The sequence below is a fragment of the Gordionus sp. m RMFG-2023 genome, chromosome 1 (genome assembly GCF_954871325.1).
Source record: "Gordionus sp. m RMFG-2023 chromosome 1, tfGorSpeb1-WG-v2, whole genome shotgun sequence".
NCBI lineage: Eukaryota > Metazoa > Nematomorpha > Gordioida > Chordodea > Parachordodidae > Gordionus > Gordionus sp. m RMFG-2023.
Genome location: NC_088775.1, coordinates 63,507,141 through 63,526,088, shown reverse-complemented (window position 1 = coordinate 63,526,088; position 18,948 = coordinate 63,507,141). Strand labels below are relative to the sequence as shown.

Sequence of the window (18,948 nt, the reverse complement as noted above, 5' to 3'; positions counted from 1 at the left end):
TTTTGTTTAATACCACCTTTTTTTAATTAAATTACCTCTTCTAGGTAATGGACTAATCAAACTTTAATATAATTTTTCAGAAATATATAGACATTTTATTTTATCTTTAAACCTTTAGTACACGGTCTTAGTTTCCTATCATCTTCGCAGTATATGTAATGTATACCATAAAATTTCAATAGAAGGTCGGGAATTTACTGGGGCCAAAATTAAAATCATATTATTTAATCAATTTTTGGTTATTTTATTAGTGTGACAGAATGCTTTGTCCTTTTGGAATATATATTTGGCTTTAGAATTAATGATACAAAGGAGGAAGTAAATATTGATTAGAATATTGTGGTATTTTTCAACATTAATAATCTCTTTTATAAAACAAAGCTAACCTAATCTTTTTGCTGACATTTGATATAATCGATTGAGATCGTTTTACTATTTTTAGACATTTAGGAATTACTCTTCATCTTTGTTACCTTATTTAAATAAACTTGCTTCCAGTCACTCGATGTCTATAATCCATCGAAGTCTTACTTTTCTTCTCGATTAGTGGTTTGTCTTTAGACTATTTTAAAGAATATAATACATGAATTCGTTTATAACAAATGATCTTTATTATTTCTTCTCCTATAAATAGATTATTAATTGCAATATCTTTCGATGCCTTATCTTCAATTTTTTTTTATTCCTACCTTTAGCTTAGTTTCATATCTGGCCTGTATTTTTTGGTTGGGCCTGAGTTTTTTAATTTTGATAATTTTATGGGCCAGTTGAGATTTTTAAGATTTAACATTCATTTTGACTACATTTATAAATGCAAATGGAATCCATAATATGATGCAAATGTATAGCTTAAATAATTTATATATTTCTTTAATTTTTACGCCAGATTCTGGGTTATTACTTTTCTTAGGCCTGAATTAAGAGATATCTACTACCGGTCACATGATAATCATAAAATATAAATGATAACTTTGTAGAATTTATAGCGCGCCATCTAGCGAATAATATTTTATTAAGTAATATTTAAAAAAATTGGGGCTGTGCTGATCCACATATTTTTCACCGATCGATCCGATATTGGCTCAATACCGATCCGATATTTATAATAATTGTTCACCACCCCCATTTGAACCAAATGTAATTAAGAAATCAATATTTTTATGCAAAAAATCGAATTATGCATTTAATTTAATTTTTATTTCTACAATAATTTTAAAAAAGTTTACAGATATTGGTAGTATTAAATGAATTTTTCATTATTCCTCCCCGTGAAATTAGAATTCCGCAGATAACATATTTTGCAAAATTATCTTTGTTTTTTGTAAAATATTTCATTCAGATACCATATTTAAAAAATTTTTTTTATTTAAAATATAAATAATAAAATTGGCGTTATTATTTTAAAAAATAAATAAAATTTAAGGCTGCATTCAAAGTGGAGACGGATCCGTTTTTTACATCCTCCGTCAAAAGCCAATCTCATTAAAAATGATATATATGTTCAAAATGCGTCCGTTCCGATACCTTCCGACTTAAAAACGGATCCGGCAAATTTTATAGAGCGTTATAACTATCACAACCCCTATAATTCATACCATATTCCATAACACAAAACAAACCATAATTCATAATAATAAAACTCAAATTTATTTATTAAAAAACATCAACAACAATCTCTATACATTAACAAAAAAATATAATATAATTTAATATAATTATCCATTTCTTCATCTCCCAAAGGTTCACAGCTGACATCTTATTCAATATCTCCCCATCTCCAACTAGGGGTTTTTTCTAACAATGAAATACACCCCGTGATCATCCTCTTCTTCTTCCCCCAAGGAAAACTTAATTCCCCTGTCAGAAAATAACTGACATTTTACGTATTATATTCAATTTATTTCTTCTTTTTCAACAATTACAACACGCCCACCCTTCACAAGCCCAGCGTCCCTCTCTCTGTGGTGGTGTTGTATCGAATCCCCTCTTTGAATTGTATCGGGACGCCTTGAAGACATTCAGGGAATTTGTCGAATCATCTTCCCTTATGATGATTTATAATATAATATCGCCGATACCTTTCAATATATAATCGCGAAAACACATATTATCAATAATGACCTGTACATTGGGGTATCTGCATTTATAATCTATGGAACATAAATATGGACAATGTAATATCTGCAAAACATAAAATTTCATTCATCTTAAGACATCTGGGAAATATGAGCTATAATACACATTATTTGGGTATGATTCATGGTAATTAAGAAATAATGATTTTACATATAATAATGTAATGTGAACATATTGTCTGTGTGTGAAATGCAACTTCAACACATGTAGTCTTCCTTCTGTCATGTGAAAAAAACAAAGCTATATCTTTATAAATATCTCTTAAAATGAATATAAAAATCCATCTTTAGGTATTAAAAATAATTGCGAAACTTTGCCGAACAAAGATTATAAATAAAATTACAATACATACGTAGATAAATACATTTAATATTATATATGAAGGAACAAATATATAATATGTAGAAAATACAATATTTTCCATCTAGGAATTACTCAGTATCCTAAGAAAAATATACCATTTCTACCTAACTCTGTCATCACAATTAGCACAAATTTCACAAAAATGTAGAATGCCAAATAACAAAAATTGAGAATATAATGGGCTATAGGGTATATACGTAAAGAATTTATAATGTACCTTCACAATATAAAATAATTTGAGTCTTTTCTTTAAAAAAAATGTTCATAAATAAATAGTAAAATGTGATGTGCTATAAAATTATTACAAAGATAAAAAAAATGTATTATGCAGCATAAATTTACAAAAAAAATTTACACAAAAAAAAACTTTCTCCAGTATGCAAACTGAACAATATTCTCACCTCAAGGCATACCCATCAACACGGGCTGACCTTATCTGTAAAAATATTTCCCTTCACATCATTGCATACCATAAAAATAATATAATAATTGCAAATATAACTTATTATAAAATTTTATAATTTAAAAAAAAAATATATTAAATATAAAGATTTCATAATTTGGAAAAAAAAAATATTACACCTCCTCTAATATATCATATAAATTCCTATTCAATTTATATATATATCAAATGCAGACACTAAATCAACATAACTATCCACCTCTAACATTGGATATTATTCTCAGACACTCAATCAAAATAACTATCCACCTCTAACATTGAATATTATTCTGACTTCATCACAATTCAATTCCCTTAAATTATCATCCATAATTTAATATATCATATGCGTAATTCACATTACACCCTATTTCATAAAAATGGTTAATTACCTCAAAATAAACAAAATTTAATATATCATATGTGTAATTCACATTACACCCTATTTCATCAAAATGGTTAATTACTTCAAACTAAACAAAATTCAATATATCATATGTGTAATTCACATTACACCCTATTTCATCAAAATGGTTATAATTACTTCAAAATAAACCACATTACCTCACCCTCAATGGATCCCTTAATAACATATCAACCTTAATTGAAACTAAATTACAAATACCATATATTAACATTAATTATTAATAAATGATCCCACACATGTCCATCCCTTTAAAACCCCAAAATGCATAATTGTAATATACTCTTTATTACAAAAGTCTATTTCCATATATATTTTCCTAAACTTCAAATATTTAAATATTTAACAATCCTTAATCTCACTGATCTATATAGTTTTTAGTACATTGCATGGTTAAAATTTCTCATATAATATATATACAAAAATTTTGTTTTTACCTTTAAAATACCGAATAACCCTGGAATCGAAACTATCCTATAGTCATCGTGCACCACTATCACAACCCCTATAATTCATGCCATATCCCATAACACAAAACAAACCATAATTCATAATAATAAGACTCAAATTTATTTATTAAAAAACATCAACAACAATCTCTATACATTAACAAAAAAATATAATATAATTTAATATAATTATCCATTTCTTCATCTCCCAAAGGTTCACAGCTGACATCTTATTCAATATCTCCCCATCTCCAACTAGGGGTTTTTCCTAACAATGAAACACACCCCGTGATCATCCTCTTCTTCTTCCCCCAAGGAAAACTTAATTCCCCTGTCAGAAAATAACTAACATTTTATGTATTATATTCAATTTATTTCTTCTTTTTCAACAATTACAACAATAACGTTACTTATAATTTTTTAAAAATGAAAATCAATATAATATCATTTTTAATGAAATTGACTTTTGACGGAACGGATGTAAAAACGATTCCGTCTCCACTTTGAATGCAGCCTAAGGCGTGTTGTGCATTTGCATTGTTTAAAAGAAACTTTAGAAAATATTATTAATGTAAAATAAATATACATAAAATAACAAAAAAAAGAAAAGTAAAAAGATCGGATCGATTTTTACAAGTATTGCCCGATCCGATATTTTTGGAAAACGCGCAATATCGGCGCCGATTCGATCCGATATTTAATATCGACACAGCCCAAAAAAAATACATATAATTGAAATTTCATTTAAAAATGCTTGAGTTTAAAATTTAAGAAAAATGTCACTAGAATATATAAAAAGAATTAATATTAAATTAAATAGCGAGCAAAATAAATATATAAATTTTATATAGATTTTAATAAAGGCAACTTTAAGTATTACAATTTTGAACAGAGTATGGGAAAAATTTTCAATGCGGAAAGAAAACCAACCCCGTAAATAAAAACATCTGGAAAAAAATCACAATTTTTTAAGATAAAATAAAAGAATTTTTTATTTAAATATATGTCAAACATTTTGTTAAATTATGTTATACTCCTCTTTCATTGAACATCGTCCATCCTTTTAAACTTTTTAAAAATAATCTTAGGGGCAAACGACAAAATAAAAATTTTAAATTGATAAGTTATATTTATTACTAGACCTGTGCGTCGACAGAACTATTGGCGGCCTTTGCGAGTAGAGATGGGCGCGGGCCGAGAAATTACGCATGGCACGATGGGTCCAAGCGTGAGTGTGAATAAACTTAGGACTCCTCTTAACAAACGAAGAATTACCCATAGCAATAGGTCTCCGTCTTGGTTGTAAAATACTGGCTAACTCCGCATGTACATCCCAACCTGTTGATTGTTTCGGACATCATCCTCTTCATTGTCAATTCTCTAAAGGTAGACATTCTCGACACAGTGCAGTTAACGGCACCATTCTCCGTGCTCTACGCTCAGCTCAAATTCCCGCAACCCTTGAACCCTGTGGCCTCTCAACTGAGAATAATATACGGCCAGATGGGCTGACCTTAATACCTTGGAGTAATGGAACTCCATTAGCATGGGATTATACTTGCATCGACCGATTTGCTCCCTCGTTTAGTAACAACTCATTCGTGCGAGCGGAAAACTCTAAAATTAATAAATACACTTCCCTAACCAATTGCAATCTCACACCAATCGTATCCGACACAACCGGTTTTTTTGGCAATCATGCCCTAACCTTCTAAATCCCTTGGTAAAAAAAATCGCGCCATCACTGGTGATCCACAGGAAGGCTTCTATCTCAGACAGCGCATATCTATTGATATAAGCAGATCTAACTGCATTGCCATCCACGGCTCCCCTTTTTGACCTCCTCCCACCCAACATACAATTTATTATACTAATTTTTTTATTATACAGTTTTTATATAGATTTTATTTTACAAATAGTTTAGATGATATTTTTAATATATATTTTTAAATTACGTATATATATGTTTTACTTTTAACGTTCAATTTGACTAATAAAAATTTAATAAAAAAAAATTTAATAAAAATGTCTTAAATTTAATTTTATATTTAGAATAAAATTTTGATTGGTAATAGAAATTGTCCTATCTTCAGGATAATTAGATATAATCATAGTTTATAAATATATATCTTATATTATAACACGTCAATTATAATCACGTGATGTTTTTTTTATATATTTAGTTTATATAACATAGGAAAAAGAGATAGAAAGGATTATTAAATTTTATGAAAATTGATTTTTATTGTATGTTTGATTAAATAAAGAAAGAAGTTATTGTCTTATAATTTTGTCTATTTTGATATAACTCTAAAACGTCTTTGGGGTACGTAGTTTCGGGTAATATTTAATTTGAGTAATTAAGATTAAGAGGGAAAGAAAGGGGTTTTTTTTAGTGGTGCTCGTGACGCAGATCGGAAGATTTGGAGTGATTCGGTTTTAAAGGTAAAACAAAATTTTATTGATATATATTTTATCTGATAAATTTTTGGCAACGCAGTAGTACTAACACAAAATACGGATTTAATTGGGAATTTTTTTTGGTAATAATATCGATATATTCTTTTTATATAAACATTTTTATTTAATTATTATTTTTTTAGGCATAGTGGGGAGCATAGTTTTGGGGATAAGATTCTCTTTTATAAGGATTTGGGTTATAAAGTTATGTATAAGAACTTTAATGAATTGGATTTAGGTAAACAGTTGATTACTGTGGGAATATTGGTAATGATGTATTTATTGATTATTATATTGAAATTTTTGGTGAAAAGGGGTATTGCGGTACTGGCAGAAATGTATGGTAATTTTAAAAAGGACACTGCGGTGTTGGCTGATTTGGTTAAAAAGGCAGACTTGGAAAGTAGTCTAAAAGATGTTTTAGATGAAATCAAGGCTGGAAATGATTTGGAGAGGTTCAGAGAGATTCTCCGGGAAGTGAAGGAAATGAAGGAGGCCATCAATGCGTTGATGAGGTTGAGCAGAAATTCTGGGAAGTGTCTTAAATGTGAACAAAATAGTTATAATGGTAAAAATAATTACAAGGAAAATAATGGGGTGTCGGTAAATAAAAAATTTGAGGAAATTATCATTTGCCATCGTTGCGGATGGAGAGGACATAAAAGGGATACCTGCGTGGTCCCAGAGCATAGGTTTAAAGATGGATTTCCGTTAAAGAAATCTGAAGTAGGAAATGCTAATGTAAAGATGGTTAGTTTAAACGGGACCAGAGTATGTTATAAATGTAAAAGGCCGGGACATGTAGCTGTGGACTGCATGGAGGTATCTCAAAATTTGTGTTGACTATATGATTGCAATGTAAATCATATAGGAGTCGGGGTTCCGAGAGTTCGGAAAAATTTGTATAATAAAACATTTAATGTTATTAGTCGAGATAATGGGAAGGATATAATAAAAATAAGAAGTCATTCTCGTAATTTCCCTGAGAAAGGGGTTAATCGATTTAGGTGGGAACAATATCCGAGGAATATTGTTCGTTATTCTCTTAGAAATGATGTTAGGAATTTTATTTGGGAAAGATGTCCCACAAATCTGGTTAAAAGAAATGTAATTGTCAGTAATAAGAATTTAAATTCCGAGTTGAATTTAAGGGGCAGTGTGAATGCCAATGAAATTATTATTTTAGATAAAATAAACGCTAATTCTTCGATTAAAATATATGATATTTTAATGACGGAAAGACTAGATGGACCAGTTATGTGTTCGAAGGTTAATTTGAAGATTGGCAATAAGAATATAGATATGTTATTTGATACGGGAGCTAGCATTTTGATTATGTCTAGCGAAAATTTTTAGGTATTGGCCTGGAAAAACACTTGAGAGGGAGTCCATATTTATGGGTAGTAAAGGAAAATGTTGAGACTATTATGGGTTGGGATTGGATTACCATGCTTGGTCCTCCTAATAATTATTGGAATATTTTTAATATTAATGATAATGTAATAACTGATGTGGAAGAGAATGGAAATTTGGATAATACCGGTAATAAAATTTGTGAAATTTCGGAGGAGATGATGGAGAAACCGAGTAAGTCGGATTTTAATGATGAGATAAATGAGAAGCAAATTATGGTCGGGGGAAAAGGGGATTGGAGTAAAGTTAATCAAGCTATTCCTGTTCTAGTGAGGCAGTATGGCATAATTTTTGATGAAAAATTAGGTTGTTTGAATGATTATCAAGTTGATGTTCAACTTAGGGAGGGTTTTTCACCGATCTTTTTGGCTTGTCGGCGAGTTCCTTTCGAATGGAGGAGATCGATGAGGAATTAGATAGATGGGTGAAGGATGGCATTATTATTCCTGTGGGATATAGCGAATGGGCAACCCCGTTAGTGCCAGTTAGGAAGGCAAATGGTAAATTGAGACTTTGTGCGGATTTCAGGGTCACGGTAAATCGATGGGTAGTGTAGGTAAAATATCCGTTGCCTCGAATTGAAGAGATTTTGGCTCAGTTAAAGGGGGCTAAATATTTTTCAAAGGTGGATTTTTCTTCAGCGTATTTACAGTTACCATTGAAGGAAAAAATTCGTAAATTATTGACGATAACGACGCCAAAGGGGTTATTTGCTTTTTGTAGATTACCATTTGGGTTGAGCGTATCGGCTCCCATTTTTCAACGTACTATGGCGTCTGTTTTCCAGGGAATGGAAGGGGTATTTTACTATATAGATGATATGTTAATTACCGGCGTGACGCCGGAGCAGCATAATCAACGTTTGGAAGAAGTGTTTAGGAGAATTTGTGACAAGGGCTTGAGAGCTAGTAAGGAGAAAAGCGTTCTGGGCGTAACGGAGGTAGAGTATTTAGGGCATCGAATAAATGGTATTGAGGTGAAACCCCTTGATAAAAATTTGAAAAATATAACAAATATGATGCAGCCGAATAATAAGGCGGAGATACAGTCATTCCTGGGAATGGTAAATTATTATCATCGTTTTGTGGAGGATTTCGCCAAGTTGGCAGCGCCGTTATATGAATTACTGAAGAAGGGAACTCATTTTGAGTGGAAATGTGAACAGCAATCAGCTTTCGAGGTTTTAAAGGAAAAGATTATAAAAGAGTCAATTTTTGCGTGTTTTAATAACGACTGGGAGATCATTTTGGCGGTTGATGCCTCGAGTAAAAGGTTGGAGGGGCGTTGTTGCATTTAGTGGAGGGCTTGGAAAGACCTATTATATTTTTCTCGCGTGTTTTTCATGAGGTGGAGACGTATTCTGTGATTGAGCAGGAGGTCCTGGCAGTGATTTTCGGTTTGACAAAATGCCGTGAGTATTTGATTGATAAAAGATTTGTAATTTTTACTGATCACAAACCGTTAATTCACTTATTTCGGAAAGATAACCGAGAGTTGATGATGTCCCCCCGGTTGCAACGGTGGTTGTTGCTGGTGGGCAGTTCTAATGTGGAAATTCGATATCGTCTGGGCAAAGAGAATTGTTTGCCGGATATTTTATCACGATTAGGGTCTGATGATGAAAATTGTGAGTTGAAGGAGGACAGGGTGGGGGACATTGAAAAGGCCCTGGATTGTTCGCTTTCGCATATGCTCACAGGGGGTCCTACCAATTGGGAGGATCTTAAGTTGAGTACATTGAAGGATAGAGAAATGACTGGTAAAATTATGTGTAACGGGGAAAAGACCTTGGGAAGAGGATTGTAAAGTTTTTAAGAAGGTGGAAGAGGAATTGTCTGTGGTGGATGATTGCCTAATGAGGGGTAGTCGAGCCATAATTCCGTTCAAATTACGACTAAAAAAACCCCTTTCTTTCCCTCTTAATCTTAATTACTCAAATTAAATATTACCCAAAACTATGTACCCCAAAGACGTTTTAGAGTTATATCAAAATAGACAAAATTATAAGACAATAACTTCTTTCTTTATTTAATCAAACATACAATAAAAATCAATTTTCATAAAATTTAATAATCCTTTCTATCTCTTTTTCCTATGTTATATAAACTAAATATATAAAAAAAAACATCACGTGATTATAATTGGCGTGTTATAATATAAGATATATATTTATAAACTATGATTATATCTAATTATCCTGAAGATAGGACATGCCCACCCTTTATTGGCCTGGCACACATATATATATATCAACAAATCAAAAATGTATATATCTAAAAAAAAAACTAATACATATTACACAAACAAAAAAAAATATGAGGAAAAGTTCATTGACTTACCTCAGTCTTCCCGAATACCTCCCTATGCTGACATGGCATTTCCCCAAAAGTCATCTGTGCCCGATCTGGATTCTCCAAATGCTGACTCCGCTGACGGGTGTACATGCGTGGCCAACGCAGCCACCGCTCGTTGTAATTCCCCAACTGAAATTTCAGATCCTCTTGCGGAAGGTATCGACACGTCACAGTTTTGATCATTCTGCGGAGGTCTGCCCGTGCTGGCTATGAGTCCTTGAGGAACCGAAGTCGCCACGGGTCCTAACTTGCGATACGCTCGTCTTTTCCCATCGTTTGGTCCCCGCCATGCATTGTCGGAAACGGTCTCCAAAGGTACCCGGGTTCCCCTTAGGGGTCTGGAACATTGGTGACGGAGGTGCCCCTCGCCCTGGCAATTGTAACATCTTTTCCGGCGAACTCCTGGGTAAGGTGGTTGGTTTTCATCAGTGGGTCTTGGGCCCAAGATCATGCCATTGTTTTTTTTTATTAACGTAACCTGGAGATAAAAGTCCCCAAGATCGACAAGCCTAGAGGGAGTCTCCATTACGCCGATTTGTGAAAATATTTATGGATAGACCGTTAGATAATGCTCCAATACTATACGTTGGAACTATGAGGAGATTCTTGTTCAAGGATATATATTGCATTTTTTATTCGAGGTCTTTGAAAAAATGTTGGTAATAATTTTTTTTTTTTAAAACAAAACTTTCACACAAAAAAAAATTAAATGAATAATGCTAATGTTTTTTTGTTAAAAAAAAATGAATTCACAAACAAATAAATTATTTAATGCAAAAAAAAAATTACCGATTATGTATTTAAAACTTTTACAACACTGACTAATTTACCAATAAAACAATAATCAATGATTGCGTTACGAAACATAAACACATTTTAAATCTATTCGTATCTCCTTTTAAGGTCTTCCAAACATATACGGGCCATTACATTATAAACAAGAGAAAAGGGGGGAAGAAAAAAAAATAACTCAAACAAAAAAAACTTTTTAATTTCTTTTTTTTTACAAATATCTTCCCAGTACCAAATAACCCAAACATGCCGCACGTGCTAACCAAAAAAACTTTTTAATTTCTCTTTTTTTTACAAATATCTTCCCAGTACCAATACTAATGTTCAACAGCCGTGATTTATCCTATAAGGCTATGAACAAAAATGTACTCACTAAATGAATTACAACTTTTTTTATCTCTTTTCCTTTTTACAATAATTACACCACCACAATTTCAATCTCTTTTCCTTTTTTATTACCGACAGCCGGAACATTAAACCAGTTTAACTTAACATTACATATACATACATATACTTTAATTTCTCGTATAACCTCTTTATTCAATTTCTCGCTTTCACATAAACATTTTTATGACCTCTCTAAGATGTGAGCCCCTCTCCTATTTGATCCCTTTAACCTCCCATTCCCACGTACGATACATTACCCCAAATCTTCATTTATCACATCTACATTTTATATCGGCTCGGAGACGAGTCTAATCCTTCGGGATGCACCTTCATTTTATTTATATATATCATATTTGTATTGTCATCTAAGCTACCTCCGGTCTACTCCCGGGGTCGTATATGATCGTTGTGGCGCATAACTGTGCCGCCCATTTCCAATTGAACCAAATTCAACTTTGAACCTCTGTTCTCCCCAACAATGCCCTTGGCCCATTATTTCCTGCCCCCGTCAAACAGACGAGTCCATACTTTTTCTCCAACTCCAAATCTAATTTTTCGGTCCTCCAGAATTCCCCTCTCGTGACTCTCTGCCCTTAGAAAATCTAGGGGAACCTTAGTCCTCCTGCCCAAAAACAATTCAGTAGGTGTCACTCCCTCCTTATTCCTGGAAATAAACTATCATAAGTTTGCAAATTTAATTATTTGATATTTTGGACACAGCTTTCAATAAAAAAATTGAAAATATAAAACCAAAAACAAAATTTATATTTTTTGTTTTATCAGCCCCATGTCTGAATAGTGATTGAATTTTATATTATTTATGCATTAATTTATGCCAAAAAGTTGATAAAAATTTTATCTACTTTATCGGTATTTTTTTTATTTTAAGAATATTTACGTTTTTAACCTAACCTAATTTAATTTTTGTTTTGTCATTTTATATATAAAAGTATATATTTTCTGTTAATATATCAAGTCAAATATGAATAATATAATAAATAATACAAATAATTTAAAATAATGCTAATGTCAAGAAAAGGGGGCTTAATAGTGGTGGGTTTATTCCATTTTGTCTATCATAAACCATTTAATATTATATTAAATAAAGGAAAGTATTTTTATATAATAAATAAAATATATAAGAAATACTCTCTAAAATTTTGTTATATGCAAATATTTAAAATAATTTTAACATAGCCTAAGATTTAAGCAATTGAGTGTTCATAAAAAATGAATTAATTTATTTGGTTCATTTGTTCAGTTTAATATTTGTCTAATGGTATTGAGAAAAGTGACTTTGTCGTGGATGGCATATTAAAATTCAGAGTAGATTAGATTTCTAAGATATTTTCATCATGAAAGAAAAAATTTGATGTTTTATGAGATGTCTGCTAAGCACCCAAAAATATTTAAAATTATTGTTGCTGATGATATAAATTGGTATTGCAGTGAGCACATATTTTGTGTTATTGGTACTATAAGTAAATGCTTTTTTGACTTTCCTTTTCATAGTATATTGCAAAATAGAAATGAATTAAAAAATAAATAGAATTACAAAAACTAAGGTAACTCCTCTAAAAAGGTAATATAAGATGAATTAAATATAAAAATTTCGTAAAAAATTATATGAATTTAATAGTACGGCAAGCCTAAATATTAATAAAAACCTTCTCCGGACTAGAAAAATTAAAAACTGGCCCGGGCCACCTTCCTAGAAATAACCGGTTCGTTAATTGGACTGAGACCAATAGGACCGAACTGTTGACCTTCACTAATCCTTTTTAATACTTCTTTTTTTTTAGTTTTCATTATTGTAACTTTCTTTTATAATTTTTTAAAAATCAAATATCTTGATAATCACATTATAAAACAATGAATATTGGTTGGTTACTTTTAGCTATGCCGATCTATAAATTTTTTACTATCCGATATTACTACAAAATGCCGATCTGATATTGATATTGTTTTTTATTTACTATTTTTGAACCTGTCATAAAAAAGTCAAATGTTTTATATTCAAAAATTAACTCTCAACTAATTTTTCTTAAATGATTAGATGTATTATTTTTTTTATTCTCAAAAAGTTAATAATCTTATATAAATATTGGCAAAGTTTTTGATTGAATGGAATTTTATAAAACTCCTCGATTTAACCTATTTTAAAAACGATAAATCAAGATTTTAGCCAAAATATTATTACTTATGCCTCAAAATTCCGACTCGATGTCCAAGCATTTTTACCATCTATTGGCAAAATCTCCAAACTTGAGTAATTTTTTTTGGATAAAATCTTGAGTTAGACCTTTTTTTTATAAGCGGGTTAGAGCGTTTAACGAGTAATATCTGAATGTGACTCGTTAAATATTTTTATACATATAACATCATTTTTGGCCACTCTATCTTTTGTATTATTATTCTGAAATTATAATTATTTTATTTTGTATTACCCCCTTTATATCTTATATAAATTTAATGTTCTAAAATCATTTTAATTTAAAAAAACATTAAAATCTGTTATCTCAAAATGATAAATACTGAATATTAGTAATTTACCTCCTATTTTTTTTATAGTCAATAGCATAGCGATATAAAAAAATATCTAAAAATACTAATCAATAAAAACTGATATTAATAATCGTTAAAATAGTTTGGTTTCAAACGCGTTCAATTTTCAACTGTTCGGTTTTGATTAAGAAATTAATAACCTTTCCGGTTTAGTTTCGATCGAGTTAAAACACCCATGGTATCATCAAAAAATAAAAAGCATCAGCTGATGCCATACCCAAGAACTTCTATTACTAGGGGAGTATATGGATAAGGCGCAAATTCGTCATGAAAATGGGGGGGGGGGGAGGTAAGTTTCGATTTTGGATTTTTTTTATATGAGTAATGATGCATATCTGCTTTTAACAATAATAATAATAAAATCAGTGGCGTAATCAGAATTTTCTCATGGGAGGGGGGTTTAAAGGGGGCTTCGCTCCCCAAACCTCCCATTTTTTACGAACGCTCAATTGCATAAATCTTAGGCTATGTTAAAATTATTTTAAATATTTGCATATAACAATTTTAGAGAGTTTTCATTATAGATTTTATTTATTATATAAAAATACTTTCCTTTATTTAATCATGTATTTGCTTTTATTATTTAAAATAAATTTCAAAATATAGATGTTTTATATATATAATAATATTAAAAAATTTATTGTATAAAAACTATTTAAAAAAATATATAATTTAACAATTACATAAAATATAAGTATGCAAATAATGATTTAAAAACATATGACAATATTATCAAAATATAAATAATACATCTTGTTTAAAAATAGTATTAATTGCATAAATTTTAAGAGTTAATACAAAGATTATATAAATGTTATAACTAAGAATTCATTTTACTAAAAAATTTGATTATAAATATTATATATTAAAACTAAAATAATCATATTGCAATGATTTGAATTTATAAAGAGAGGTCTACTTTTCTCTGAGATTTTGCTAATTCATTTAGAATCAAATTTTTATTTAGAATAATCTCCTTAAAATATTTATTAGGGCTAGCCCATTTAAACGTTTTTCACCGGTGGTTTTTAAAGTTAAAAATTGGTAAGGTAGCTAAAATAATTAACAATGTTTTGATATTAGGCAGGGAATCTAAAGTGCAATTACACATAGAAAGAGCCTGCAGAGCATTTTTTGGTCTCAAAGAATACATTCTGTCAAGATTTTTATACAAAATCCGGCATCACAAAGTATCTTATCATATAAGCCTACTAAATCATCAGCGTAAAACTTTAAGATAATCTTAATATCCTCCCTTGTTTCAAATGTAATTATCTGGTTAGACTCAACCGGAAAAAAGAAAATAAAAGTATTTTAAAAAAAATTAAAATCTTTCCTTTAATGAAATAAAAATATATCAATAAAGGGGAATAAAAATGTTTATTTTATAAAAATCCTCAATCGTAGATACATCAATATTTGAGCGATTGAATTGTCTAGAAACTGCTCTAGGTTTACAAATTTCAATCCCAAACATATTAGCAATCTCATTTACTCTCTTATATATTTCATGAAATTTTTCATCCACATTCTCTCTGATATGTTAATATTTCATCAATATCCTTTGCTCTATTCATAACCTCCCTTAAATCCCTCAGCATCTGCTGAATTTTTTTACTTGCTTGATATATAAAATTCAAGTGCTGCAAATACAACATCATATAATTTATTTAAAAAATATATAAATAATCAAATACTGCCAATTATTATTTATAACAAATTAAAAACATAAAAATAGTTGTTTATTAAATTTCAAGCATTTATTATCAATTTACTAAATTTAAATAAAAAAATAGTTTTAAAAAATTTTTTCAAGGCCCCTTCCCCCATGCCTACGTTACTGAATATATAATAATTAATGATAACCATACAAATATAGAAAATGATGATAATAATAACCCTTTTATCGGAGTTGTTCCTAAAATTATATTGAGAAAGCGAAATCTTAATATGACAATAATTTTACTGAAACAGTTTTCCTACCCTCCGCGTTTTTAATTAAAAATACAGCCAGAAATAAATTTAAGATGTATACTTATTATCACCGTACACAAACAAAAAAATCTTGTTTCAGAATTCCATAAAAAACATCATAATGAAATATAGCTACAATGTTGTATTGAAGCACACTCTTGTGCATTAAAATACATTTGTTGTGAATGTTAAGAGTGCAATATTTAATCGTTTAATTTTTTAAACAAATTTTTACTTTATATAGATTTCAAATATATATTCTTATATTAATTTTTTTATAAACAAAATAGATTATTTACAATTTTATTTATATAAGGATAATTTATTATTAATAATTTTCTGGGTTGCCTTATGCGCCCTGTATCTGACTATGTCCAATTGTCCTGTTTTTTTTAACTTTAAAATATTTGGAAAGTTTGAATTACTTTAAAAATTTAGCATAAATATTAGATATGGCTCGGTCTTAAGCCTGGCCCTGTTACATTAGCATAAATATCGGCAGGTGTTTTTTGTCTAAAAGAATTTTTTAAAGTCTAGTTGAATATTTTAAATCGCCATTATTATCTATAAAAATTAAAAATAAATAAAATATATTTAAAAATTGTATATCATAGAATAATATCACATTTATTCACTTATTTTACTATTTCGATTATTTCGATTCTTAGAAAATATTTCTAGTAAAATATTATTCAAATTAATCATTCAACTAATCATTATTTTAAGTGACTTTCAATCAAATTAAAAGCTTCAAAGATACACTCAATATTCAAAATATAATACACTTTTTAAGGGAAAAATTTGTTTTAGATAAGTATCATTTTATTTCTTCTTTTCTCGGTCCCAAATTCAGGCAATTACTTATACTGCCAGGGAGAGAGCGAAATGACTGAACCTATATAAATGAATATATTAAATTACAAGAGGAACAGGGATTAATGGAATTACCATCGACCAGTCGAATAGAAATGTGGTGATTCAAACTCACTCCTTTATGACAAATGAGGGAATAAGATAATTTGAAAAGTTATTATATGGATTTCATATTCGTTGAAAATCGATCTGTTAAATGAGGAATAGGTAATATATATTTTTTTTAAACGAAGGCCGTAGAAAAAATTTTTACCCTGGCCGAAAGAAATCCGGGTTGAAAATTTATTTAAAAAAAATAGGGTGGAAAATTTATTTAAAAAAATCAGGGCAGGGCGATTTTTTTTTCCAAATCTGCATGTCTGATAAATATTAAGTAGATAAATTAGTTAGATAGCGTTTGAAAAATTTAAGATTTTTCGTTAATATTTACTTAACACGTTTTACAAAGAACTACCCGAGGTGCCTCCATCTCTTTGAAATAAACTATTGAATAATGTAAATGGCAATCATTCTCTGTATATTTTTTATGAACCTGGCAGCTTGTGAAACAGGTCCGCCCATAATATCGTAAAATATTTTCAAAGGAATAATGCAAATTTCCAATTTACAACTAGTACAAAAAATATATTAATGATCGGGCAAAAAACAGATTAGGTAGGCCATGTTGATCTCTATGTTACATAGTTAATATTTTTGTAGAAAAATTAACCCTTGAAGTATAGTATTTTAGAAAGAAAACCCAACTCTCGCTATAACCCAAATTTATTATCCCAGCCATAGGCATATCTAAGATTTTCTTTAGGGGAACTTTGAGTGGCTTGCCATCCACTAATTTTTTGGAGGGCTATAGGCTCTATTGCGGGCCTCAAAATATTTTTTATAATACTTATATTTATTCTTGGGGAGAGGGCGGGGTAGGGATATCAATTTTATTTGCTTAAAATGATATTTCGAAACTTTGCAAATTTTCAATGGAATCCCTCCCCCTGGTTATTTGGCCTCGGTCACTCCTTACTATAATTGAGTAATTGTTATATTTTATGCTGTCGAAAAAAAGGCTAAGTTAAGTTTTAACCAAATCCATTAACTCCTCTTAAATTTTTTTTTTAAAAATATGGCTCTTAAGGAAATAAATTAATTAACTAACTTTCAATGCTTAGATTTTTTCACGACACGCACTTACAACAATAATTCATATTATACTTTTATTTAGTTAGTATAAATTTTCCCAACCTATTAAATTTAAAAATAATCTATAATTTTTAAGTGCAGACCACCGGGTATATACAAGCAAGAATATTTGAACGAACTATTTTCGCGCTTTGACTCCGAAATGGAAACTCCCGTCGCACCCGATATACCTGATTGGGGTTGGTCTTCTAAGGCTTTACTACAATTATATTCTTTTAATTTTTTTTTAAATTTATGCTTTGCAAACAGTTAAATCTTTTAAGTTATTCAAATTAAATCGTCCATAATAATAATCATAATTTTACATAATAAGGTTAAAAAATAAAAAATAGATTTAATATAAATATTTATTTGTATGTATGATGTATCCTTGAAGAAATATAATTTGATCAATTTCTTTAGAACTTCTTATTTATGTGATAGATTTGAAAAGTGTTACCGAACTAGGTATTGATGATGACAATGATGGTGAAGACGTACCTAACAATAATGTCTCCAACTCATTAACTACATCAGAATCAGATGCCTCTCAAGTTTTTGTTTTTGTTGAATTTTAATGATGATTAACACAAATTTATATCCAATCATTAAAGATTAATTCAATGTGCTGAATTAAAATTATGAAAAAATATAGGCTGAAAAAGTATTTTATTATTCCATTGTTATTTACATAGATATACTTTTTTTTAAAAACAATATGATTAAGAGTAAAAGCTCGTTATTTATGGAAGGCATAACTGGTATCGAACAAATCGTCAATTCTAAACAACTCTCTTCGTTACGCAAAATGTGCAAAGAAATGTGCGATTATAAGGGGTTACATTAAAATTTTTTAATAACAATCATTTTTTTTCAATCACAAGACAAGGTTTTCTTTTTAAAATTAGTTTGGTTTAAGTGACAATATTATTGTTCAATTATATAAATTAAATATTTATAAATTTAGGATTCTTACATTGAAGGATATTCGATAAAATTGAAAACTACTTCTATATATTCAAATTAAATATTGATTATTTATTGAATGGATAATGTTTTTTTGTAATTTTAATTACCTTAAGTTTATCAATAACAATTTAATTTATTTATTAATTTTTATTTTTAACTATTAATAAAGTTATATAT

General features: G+C 29.4%; 1 protein-coding gene across 1 annotated transcript in view; it reads left to right on the top strand.

Moving 5' to 3' along the window:
• The window catches only part of LOC135928360 (mRNA-capping enzyme-like), a 52,611-nt gene that overhangs the window by 12,685 nt on the left and 20,978 nt on the right, over window positions 1–18,948 (top strand). Inside the window, exons 7-9 of the mRNA XM_065464816.1 lie at window positions 17,900–18,002; window positions 18,247–18,356; window positions 18,530–18,639. Of these exons, the coding sequence (XP_065320888.1) occupies window positions 17,900–18,002; window positions 18,247–18,356; window positions 18,530–18,639 (323 nt within the window). The remainder of the gene's footprint in view (window positions 1–17,899; window positions 18,003–18,246; window positions 18,357–18,529; window positions 18,640–18,948) is intronic.